The following is a 10,443-nucleotide window of genomic DNA, read 5'->3' as shown; positions in this document are numbered from 1 at the left end:
GAAATGTATATTTCAGGTCAGCCAAAACTACATAGAGAGACCCTGTCTCAAGAAACCAAGACAGAGCTGGCTCAGTAGTTAAGAGCACTGTTTGCTCTTTGGCAGGACCTGGGTTCAATTTCCAGCACCCACATAGAGCTCACAGCTATATGTAACTCCAGGTCCAGGGGATCCAACACTCTCACACAGTCACACATACAGGCAAATTATTGATGCACATGAAATAAAAACAAATCATTAAAAAGAAAGAAACAAAGAAGGAAGAAATGAAATTATAGCTTAGAGTTCTGTTATAAAATGTCAGAAAAAGAATTTTCCCAACTCCATTTACCCATCTTTTGGTCTCTTATTGATGGACCTCTTAAAAGTTATTCTATTCCAAGTCTTTAACCTTCAGGTTTCTAAGATAAATGCACAAAGACCTGTATGATCTTTATTACTTCCATTTCTTCCTCATACTTAGTCCTTTTCTGTTCCTGAGGTTTCTGGTTCCTTCTCCCAGCTACAGTCCTCCTGCTTTCCAGTGCCTGATATCAGCACCCAGCATCCCTTGCGCGTGACTCAGCACACACTCCTCCTGGTCTTCGTCTCAAGGAGCTCACTTCCCAGAAGTAGCAGGTGTGAGGAGAGTGTAAGGTAAAATGTTTTTAGCTCTTGGAGTTGATTTATAAATGCCACTGAGACATGCAAATTCATTTTGAGGACATCAAGAGATTAAGACACTAACTTTAATCAACGCACACATCTTTAAATGGATACATTTAGCCAAATGGGGAGAACACCTAGAATAACTATGTCAGATGAGTGAGGTGGGGCGCCATGGTGGCCATAGCCCAGACTGCAGCAACTGGGAGAGGCTGCACAAGGAAGCTCTTCAGTTCACTGCAGGTGCTTGGTGTCTGCTGCCTTCTCTTGGCACTGCCCCATGCCCAGCTTCTTCTAACACAGGATATATCAGCTCAGATCCCCAGCAGGAGGGGAACAAATGACCAAAAAGGAAAGTGTTACCTATACACCGGAAACCCAGCCCTTCTCACACAGTTCTCTGGAGGTGAAACGAACTGTGACTGTTGAAATGGCCCATGTGGCCCTGCTGACAGGCCGAGAGTAACAGGAAGATGGAGCTGACTCCCAGAGTGCCACCACTCCCGTTTTTTCCCCTGCATTGTCAATGGTTAGGATTCTAATGGAGATGCAGATACTTAAATGTGGCATTGTGTGTGCTGCCAGCAGGCCAACTGAGGGTCCTTAGTGAGGGCCAACTTTGCTAGAAGAAACAGTAGAAACTTCTGTTTTCTGAGAGCCAGACATGTCAGATTCGTCTGTCATGGGCTTCCTGCACACCATCTCCAGGATGCAAGCCCGGAACTGGAAAGAGAAGTGTATATCATCCTTATCCTGAAGACTACCTGAACTCCATCTGTAACTACTAGTTCCTGCAGGCTAGACTTTTAAAAGGCTGGATTAAGAATTTGCAGAAGGCTGGACTTAAATGGTGGTGCACGTCTTTTAACTCCAGCACTTGGGGAAAGAGGCAGTATGATCTCTTGAGTTCAGGGACAGCCTGGTTTCCATAGGAGTTCCAGGACAGCTAGGGCTGCACAGTTTGACCCATCTTAAAAGCTAGATATCTGTTACTGTTGATGTTATTGTTTACCAAGACAGAATAGGAATGATATATAACTCAGTGATAAGGGTATTTGCCTAGCATGTGAGATGCTCTGTGTCCCATCTCCAGCATTGCTAAATGAAATGTGTGGGGGAAGTACCCATCCCTTCCCACTCTTTCAAAGAATTTGATTTTTCTGGCTCAAGGTCTAGCCTCCCCTAGTTCCAGTGTTTTAGGAAGCATACTCTGTTCATGTGCTCACCGAGAGCATCCTGACCTGCTTGGACTATTCTGTGGCTTTCCTCATCTCTAAGCCCTGTCTGTGTAGAGGCCAGGGTGCTGAGTCAGAGAGTCATCAATAAGGGAAGAACCAGGGTCTGATGGACCAAAACCTCATGGGAATGTCAATAGACAGCTTTACCTGCTTATTCATGAAGCAGTAGATGATGGGGTTGTAGACACATGAGCTCTTGGAAAAGAAGGCAGGGACGGTGACAAGCCGTAAGTCCAGCCCATGGTTACGGTTGTTGACCATGTACATGGCCAGGGCAGCGTAGGGCACGTAGCAAAGACAGAAGGATCCCACCATCACCACCACCATTTGGCTCACCTCCCGTTCAGCCTTTTGTGTCGTAGCTGACTCTTGCTGCTGCGCTGCCACCTGGAATTGAGCACAAGGGTCAAATCCCTCTCACTTCTGGCTGAGTTTGGCTTTCCCTTGAGGGAGGCATCATGGAGGGGGTCCTTAGCTCAGACACCAAAAAGTAATCCCATCCTCGCCCCCTCCTCTCTCTGGTCTTTTTCTCCTTCACCCACTGCCTCTTGTGCAGGGTATGGAACCCAGTACCTCACACCTGCCAGGTGCTCTACCAATTCGGAGTTGTAACTCCGAATTTTCATTCTCCCTCCCCAACTCATGCTACCTCCTGACACGCCTATGGATATTCTAGACATGTGTCCTGAGGCAGACATATCTCTGGATATATCCACTGTCTCTCCTGGAGCCTCCTGAGTTACTCCTGCCTGTCCCTCTCAAAAACCACTCACAGCTCTGAGAGTCCTTAGCAACTGGGAGTAGGAGAAGCAGATGAGGGAAAGAGGAATGATGAAACAGAAGATGAAGAGGAACCAGGTATAGTACTCGCTTCGATACTTGGTGCCCACGGTGTACCAGTCTGGGCCACAGGAGCACTGCAGGCCCTCAGGGATGAACCTGAAAAGGAGGACCAAGCATTCATTCTGGGCTCTCCCTGAGAACTGGAAGAGTGGGGTTAGCGTCTGGATTGGCTTCTCCAGTTGGAAGAATGCCAGAAGAGACTACAGTAATTATAACTACAGAGGAAACAGCGATGTCTCCAGCTGACCCTTTCCCCGCTTATTCTACCAACTCAGGTCAAAGAATAAAAGGTTGCACCCAATCTCTCATCCCACAGCAGAGCACTGTCCTATACTCTCACCTGCTCCAGCCAAAGAAGGGTGGGATAGACACCCCGATACCAATGAACCAAGTAATCAGGACCACCGTCAGTGCATGCTTGGAGGTGAAGCGGAAGTTGCCAAAGGGCTTACAGATGACAATGTAGCGCTCAAAAGCCAGGAAAGCCAATGACCATCCTGTCACTAGACCTGCAGCAAACGTGAGAAGAATGAAGTCGACAGACTCCCTGAGCCTAGACTGAAATATAGGTGTAACTGAACAAGTCCAGAGAGTTGGAATGGAATTTAACACTCACATAACCCATTGTTAGAGGTCAAACTGCTCGGGGTAATTAAGGGCCCTCTCTCCAGCCCCAGTTGCCTGCAGTACCTGCTACAGAGCCCAAGAAGGCCTCCAGAGCACAAACATGGCGACCAAAGAGGAAGTATCCGTGACAGCTGGCGATGAAGACTGTGAAGACAGAGAAGATGCAGAAGAGGAAGCCCCCGAGGGATACATTGACCAGAATGTAGTTGAGGGGTTGCCGCAACTTTTTGTAATGCAGTGTGGCCACCAGCACTGTGGCATTGAGTGGGGTCCCTACAAAGAAGACAAATCCCATGAAGGCTGCCTGGAGGTGAAAGGCCCAGACAGGAGCAATGTGGTACTGAGGCCCATCCCAGGGCCCCACCGAGGAGATATTCTTAAACAGGTAAAACTCTTCCTCTCCCGACATCTTGCACTTGGGATGCCCTCACCACCTCCGGTCCCTCTTATGGACAATTCTTCTATCACCCCTCCCCACCGCACCCTCCTTTAAAGATACAGTTGAGACTCTGTACTATTCTAAGCTTCCCAAAGACAAAGTCCAGGATTAGACATCTCTTAGTTCTCACCTAAACCTTTCATGAGCCCAAAGCTGATTGTGTTCTTCAGGAGATAAGAGATTGAGGTCAGAAACCTGGATAGCAAGGCTGGGTGCTTTGGGGTCAGTATTGGTTTCTGTGGCCTGGAAGACACTAAGCTAAATTCTTTGGAGATGCTACCATACCTCACCCCCACCTCTGCCTTTGGCTTCAGGCTGCTCTGCACCTCACTTGGCCCTTTGTGAAAGACACTCGTCTGAGTATCACTCTCCAGAGAGCTGGGAATCAGCCCCAGGAAACAGGAAGAGGACGGACGGACGAGTGGCAAGCCCCCTTGGGAGCATTTTAAACAGCCACTGTGGGACACCCTGCCTTGGGTCCTGGGGTATGCCTGAGCCACTACTGTGTTGGGTCTTTGCAGTGAGGTCTTCCTATGTAGACCTGAAGCCAGACAGGTTAGGCTGCTTCTTAGATTAGGCTTCTTTTAAGTTAGAACAGAAGAGGATAAAACTTCTGAATAGACCAGGTCTGATTAGGCTTCTTTTACATTAGAACAGAAGAGAAGGAAACTTCTGAATAGAGCGAGTTCACTGTTACTAAGGACACCAAGAGTGAGTTTCCTTTCAGCATCACCACACCCAGCCTCAACTAGAAAGCAGAGAGGAGTGGACATGGGTAAGGCTACAAGCTCTTAAAGCTTGCCCCTAGTGCCATGCTTCTTTCAGCAATGTGCTACATGCTGAAAGTCCCTTTACCTCCCAGTCATTCACGGTGGAGCAAGTGCTCATGTACAGAAGCCTATTGAGGCCCGTTTCTCACTCAAACCATCACAGCAAACTAAATATGAAGGTCAGAAAGATGGCTCAGTGAGTAAGAGCACCCACTGCTCTTACATAGGACCCAGGTTTGGCTCCCAGCACCCACATGGTGGCTTACAACTGATTAACTCTAATTCCAAGGAGATCCAGTGTTGAGAACTGCACTCTCCACACTTGGCGGCTCCACGCTTTGGGAGCCACTAATGTTGCTGTCCACACTGCCCCACGCTTTGGGGCTAAGTACTCTGGTCAAGAGAGAGAGTGGGAATGGAGGGGCAAGAGACTGGAAGAATGAAGACAAGACCAGGTGTGTGGTCAAGTCTGGTTACTCCTTTATTTCCCCTATTCTCTCTCCTATTGACTCTATTACAAGAAAATCCTGGGTATTTTTAAGCACAAGCAGAACACAGGTGAAAACATTTTACCACGTGCACCATGCAGCTGGGGTCACTAAACAGCAAAACAAGCTATGTGGGATAAACAAGGTGTTTGTCAGAGTGTGCTCAGCTGTTGTATGCGGTTGAAAAACAAGTCTCTATCAGGGTATATGGTTCCAGATGACTGCAAAGTTGATCTAGCCGCTTTCTGCTAAAAGTTGGCTCCCAACAATCCAGAATACTTTTCTCACCTCCACAGGCACCAGCCATGTGCACAGTGTTCATACATACACACAGGCAAAACACTCATACACATAATTTTTAAAAAGAAGTTAAAAATATGACTTTTTTTTAGAAGGTATTAGAACACAGATACCCTTCACAGTGAACAATGCTTCTCTCAGACTATACGGGTTCTTAAGTGAACATCTTAGTATGGGGCATGAGATATCTCCATACAAGTTGCCAGTCAGGGAGGTCCCAGAGGTCTGGGAAACAATGCAAGCTGTTGCCACTGCTCCTGCTTGCCCACCATAACTGGATGGTAAGGTCTTATTGCTGAAAACTGTGGTGTAAGAGAAAGCAAGCTAGAACTCACCTGAACACCTTTCTGCAGGCTAGTTTTTATAGAGCCAGCAGGTGCCCTATAGGCCATGGTGGGGGTGGGGCAGAGAAAAGTCAATTTTACCCAGTAATGAACCCTAAAAGCTATAATCTCCACGTGCCAGGTAAGATGTGTCCACTAGTACTATAACAGCACAGAGGTTATAGGGGTAACTTCCTGCTTGGATTTTAGGCCTGGTCCACAGGAGGAGGCATCCATACCTGGTACTGTAAATCTTTTTACAAGATTGTTTTTTCAAAGCCCATAGCTTGGGGAGGTCATGGGCTCTAGCTAAAATTACTGTTGTTTGACTAAACTGTACGTGTTGTCAAACTGCCTTTTAAATATTTATACTTATACGCATGATTAGTGCTGTTCTCGACCTTAGCCTGAGAAACTTCTCTCTCTCTCTCTCTCTCTCTCTCTCTCTCTCTCTCTCTCTCTCTCTCTCTCACACACACACACACACACACACACACTCAAGGCAAAGCTCAGGGACCATCAGAGAAGAGAAAACAGAAGTAGAAGTCAGAGTGCTGTGAAATGCATCTTCTGGCCATGAGCTGGCCATGAGCTCACTGCTGCCATGGTTACCTGCACAGGATCAAGCCAATAAAATCATCAGCACCCAGCAGACAGCAGTAACAGGATTCAGTGGATTCCGGAAAACTAAAAAGGAATGGCCGTGAAGGTGGGAGGAGACATGTTGGAAGGTGGGGACTGTGGGAGGAGGGTGGGTCCTGGGACTCTGAATTCAGGTCCTCATGCTTGTACAGCAGCCATCCTCCCACTGTGCCGTCTTCTCAGCCACCTTTTCCTTTTCTATACTTAGAGAAGTCTAAAAGCGGAAGTGTGTGTCCCATCCAGTAAGCAAACCTGTATGAACCTGTATGAGTTGGCTCTTGCAGGCCTGACTCTCTCTCTGTCTCTGTCTCTGTCTCTGTCTCTCTCTCTCTCTCTCTGTGTGTGTGTGTGTGTGTGTGTGTGTGTGTGTGTGTTTTAAGCCAGAGTTGGGGAGACAGCTCACTGGTTAAAAGTACTTAACTCCATCTTTAGGAGACCCAGTGTCCTCTTTTAGCCTCTACAGACACTTGTACTCCTCATATATGTGTGTGCACACAATACACACACACACACACACACAGCCCTAAATACAATTAAAATAACAAAATATTTAAAAAAAAAAAAAAAACTCTTTAAACAATAAAACAAACAAACAAAAAAATAAAACAAAACCCAAAAGATGAAGAGATGGCTCAGGAGTTGAGCACTGTCTACTCTTCCAGAGGACCCGGGTTCAATTTCCAGCACCCACATGGCAGCTCACAACTGTCTGTAACTCCAGCTCCAGGGGATCCAACACCCTCACACAGTCATAATACAGGTAGAATAACAATGCACATAAAATAAAGATAAATAAATCATTTTTTTTAAAACAAAAACAAAGCCAAAACTTAGCCTGACCAGGGTATTTGTTGCCGTCTCTTAAATCCTAAGCCAAAAGCCATGGACAGAGACTAGTCAGCCATTTTGAAAAGACTGACTTTCCCATGTGCACACACACATTACCCAACACAAATGTTCACCCACAGGTAGGATCCTACAGAGATAACAACAACAACAACAACAACAAAAAATCATCTGAGGGTCCAGAAACCACCTGGGCAGAGCCTGAGGATAGAGCCAAAGGGCAAATGGCATGTGTCAACACGCACTGCAAAAAGTCAGCCTCAGCTGCTTCATGTGGCTTCTGACTGTCATGAACTCAAGACACCCTGGGCTCTCTTACTCCTAACAGAAGGCTAAGTGGTAGACGCCTCTTTAGCCTCACGGATACCCAGATACCTGCATATCAGAGCGGTTGGGAGGAAGGAATGGACCCGAATTGGAAGCAACCCAGACCAAGTTAAGATATGACAGATGACCCAGTGAGGTTTAAGCCAAAGAGTATCACCAAAGCACACATTCTCGCCAACACCAGGCTGAGGCTCACCTCTCAGTGACCTTGAAGCCATGCAGTAGGGGACAGATGGGAAGTTCTGAGAACAGGGCATGAGGCAAAGGAGGAAAGAAGGGCCATGACACTAAGTTGGAGGTGCTGTTTTTGGCTTTTTCCTCAGCTCACTAGACCACTCTCATTTTGGGAAATGCTTTTCCTTTTTTTTTTTTTTTTAAATGTAAGTGTGTATGTGTGTATATGTGTGCACATGAGGATGTGGGTGTGAGCAGAGGCCAGAAGAGTGTCAGATTCCCTTGCAGCTGGAGCACCAGAGTGCTGGCCCTGAGCTGCCCAGTGTAGGTGCTTAGGAATGGTCTAGTCCTTTACCAGAGCAGCAAACTCTGAACTGCTGAACCCCTACCTTTCCTTTCTTAAGACAGTGCCTACATTTCTATTTCTAAGTATATTCTCTCTGACAGTCTGAGTTTTCTCAGTTTCTCTGACCTTCATGGCCAATTCTTCCTCCCTAAAGAAAAGAACTCCCTCTCTTCCATTGGTAAACAACTGATTTAGCTATACATTATAAATGTTCTGCATCCTGGGACGGAGGATGTTTTCTTAACCATTTCAGGGATTTTTCTTCTATTCCCATCAAGGGTTCACAGGCTCTTACTCCTAAATAGACTATAGTAGACTCAGAGGAATCCATAAGTCAACAGCAGGAACAGAAGAAAAGCAGTGCCAACGAGTTAAAAGTCTGAAAGTGAAACATGATCGCCCTGTGAACTCTGAACTGGACACCCAGGGCCACAGACTTAGTTTCACACATTCTGGAAGTTACTCCATTACATAGTGAAGAGTGGGAGAGTCTATGCAGGAATTCATGTAAAACAATGCAAACCACCCATTCCCGGGGTCACGACAGGTAAGAATGCCTCTCTGGTGGACTTCACAGGCAAGACGTTGGTGGGACACAATAAACAATGTCCTTAATAGCAGACACAAGAAGTCATCAGTACATCACTGACCCCCAAGATGGACTTGCAGCACATAAGCCAGAAGCACTGGGTAAGGCAGAATCCTGGAAATCCAGAGAAGACCTGGTATCTGGAGGTTTGAGTTGCAATTTCCTTGTCCTGATTGTTTTCTGTCTCTGCTTAGTTTTTATAAAATTACCAAAAGAATATACAGGCTCCAACTGCTCAGTTACCCCTTTCAGATTCAGCCAGGATTAGCTTGTGCCCTGGAACACGCGTGGAGGTCAGAGGACAACTTGTGGGAGTTGGTTCTCTCCACCATCCGGGTCCATCAGCCTTGGCAACAGTCACCCTCACACACTGGGCCATCTTACCAGCCAGCTTTTAATTCACAGGTGACAATGAACTTGACGGGTGTTGTGACAATAGATTCTCCAGGCACGTGATTGGAATCAGGAAGATCTGACACGCTTTACTGGATATGGGGGTGGGGGGGTCCCCAAGGATTTGCCTGACTGAAAGCCATCCTCATGCTTGGGAGAAAATGAGGGAACTCCCAAAGTATAGCCAGGAGCCTCTCTAGAAAATTCTGCCTATAGCTTCTTTTGATGTAGAAACAGGTGAACAATGGTGGGCCTGGAATCTAACAGCATGGATCCAGGGCACAGCCATTTTAGTCTGGCACGAAAGTGAAGGCCAGTGCCAGTGGGTTTCCACCAGGACACTCTCTCCCGGCTCCCCTTCCCTTTCTCCTGTGCAGGAAGCATTTGAAAGTATGGAGAACTGCAGAGGTGAGACCGCCAGCATTCAGTGAACAGTATGGTGCTCCAGAAAGGCCACACAGAGGAGAACAAGCCTGCCCCCAAATTCAGAGCCTCCCCACCCCACCCAAAAGCACTGCCTGGGACCTAAATGGAGTTTCAGCTCTGAAGCATCTTCAGCAAAGACCCCTCACCCACCAAGGAGAACAATTTCGAGAATGTGTGCTGAGGTCATGGGATGACATGTTGAGTGGAGTTTTATATATAAGCCAGTTGAAACGCTGGAACAGCTACAGGAAAAAGCCTCTCTGGTTGGAGAATAAATGAGCCCTTCTCCCCTGCCCCTCCCCCAACCATGATGAGTGAGCAGAGTCGCCTGAATGGTACAGAGACTCCTGAGTGTCGATAATAAAACTTTACAAGCTGGGAGCAAAGGAAAGCTGGCCTGTCCACTCACAGAAGTGAAGCCAGTAGCCTGTCCACTCACAGAAGTGAAGCCAGCACTCATTCTTCACAGGTGTCATCACTTCACAGGATGGGGTTCTCCTCAGGACTTCCCTGAACATGTTTCCACTTGTAATTTCTTTTGTGTGTGCACATGCCTGGGACTGTCATTCGTTCGTTTATGTCTCCCACAGGCCTCGGCTAAATGGCATCTGCAGGCACGGTTAAGATGGAGGATTCAGGAAGGTTGGTCCTGTCACATGCTCAAGCGGATTAGTCATACAGATCTGCTGAGAGCCACTGGCACCGCCAGGCCTGCCAAAGGCCAGGCACAGGGTTAGACTCGAAGACCGACAAAACAGATCTCTGTCCCCACAGAGGTCCCTGCTCATAGGAGCCCCTGCCAAAAGCAAGCAAGGTTTCCATGTGTTAGGTGTGAAATAGGCCTGGCTGAGACCATTGTTTCTCTTACAGGGCCCTTGCATCTGAGCCATGATCTCAGCTCTTTGGGGATCCTTCCCACCCATCAGGCCCCCGTGTGCAACACCCTTAGGCTGTGGGTAGCTCATCCTCCTGAGAATGGAAGTTCTCGGAAACAAACTATGCCTAAGTTAAAGGTTCTGTGAGACTG

At 47.3% G+C, this 10,443-nt stretch overlaps 1 protein-coding gene across 2 annotated transcripts; it reads right to left on the bottom strand.

The window, feature by feature from the left end:
- Positions 1 to 706: 706 nt before the first annotated feature.
- Opn1sw (opsin 1, short wave sensitive) lies at positions 707 to 3,809 on the bottom strand. 2 transcript variants are annotated; one of them, XM_076913620.1, is made up of 5 exons: positions 3,417 to 3,809; positions 3,067 to 3,235; positions 2,657 to 2,822; positions 2,220 to 2,270; positions 707 to 1,368 (listed from the first exon to the last, which is right to left on the bottom strand). In XM_076913620.1, exons 1-5 carry the CDS (start codon positions 3,760 to 3,762, stop codon positions 1,249 to 1,251), a joined length of 852 nt encoding a protein of 283 aa, XP_076769735.1. In that variant the 5' UTR covers positions 3,763 to 3,809; the 3' UTR covers positions 707 to 1,248. The 2 variants fall into 2 exon arrangements, with proteins under 2 accessions (XP_076769735.1, XP_034374732.1); XM_034518841.2 differs by having other exon boundaries at positions 2,031 to 2,270; positions 3,417 to 3,808.
- Between the last annotated feature and the right edge of the window lie 6,634 nt (positions 3,810 to 10,443).

Source organism: Arvicanthis niloticus, chromosome 15 (assembly GCF_011762505.2).
Source record: "Arvicanthis niloticus isolate mArvNil1 chromosome 15, mArvNil1.pat.X, whole genome shotgun sequence".
Taxonomy (NCBI): domain Eukaryota; kingdom Metazoa; phylum Chordata; class Mammalia; order Rodentia; family Muridae; genus Arvicanthis; species Arvicanthis niloticus.
Note: the sequence above shows the minus strand (reverse complement) of the source record. Positions and strands in the feature narration are given on the sequence as shown.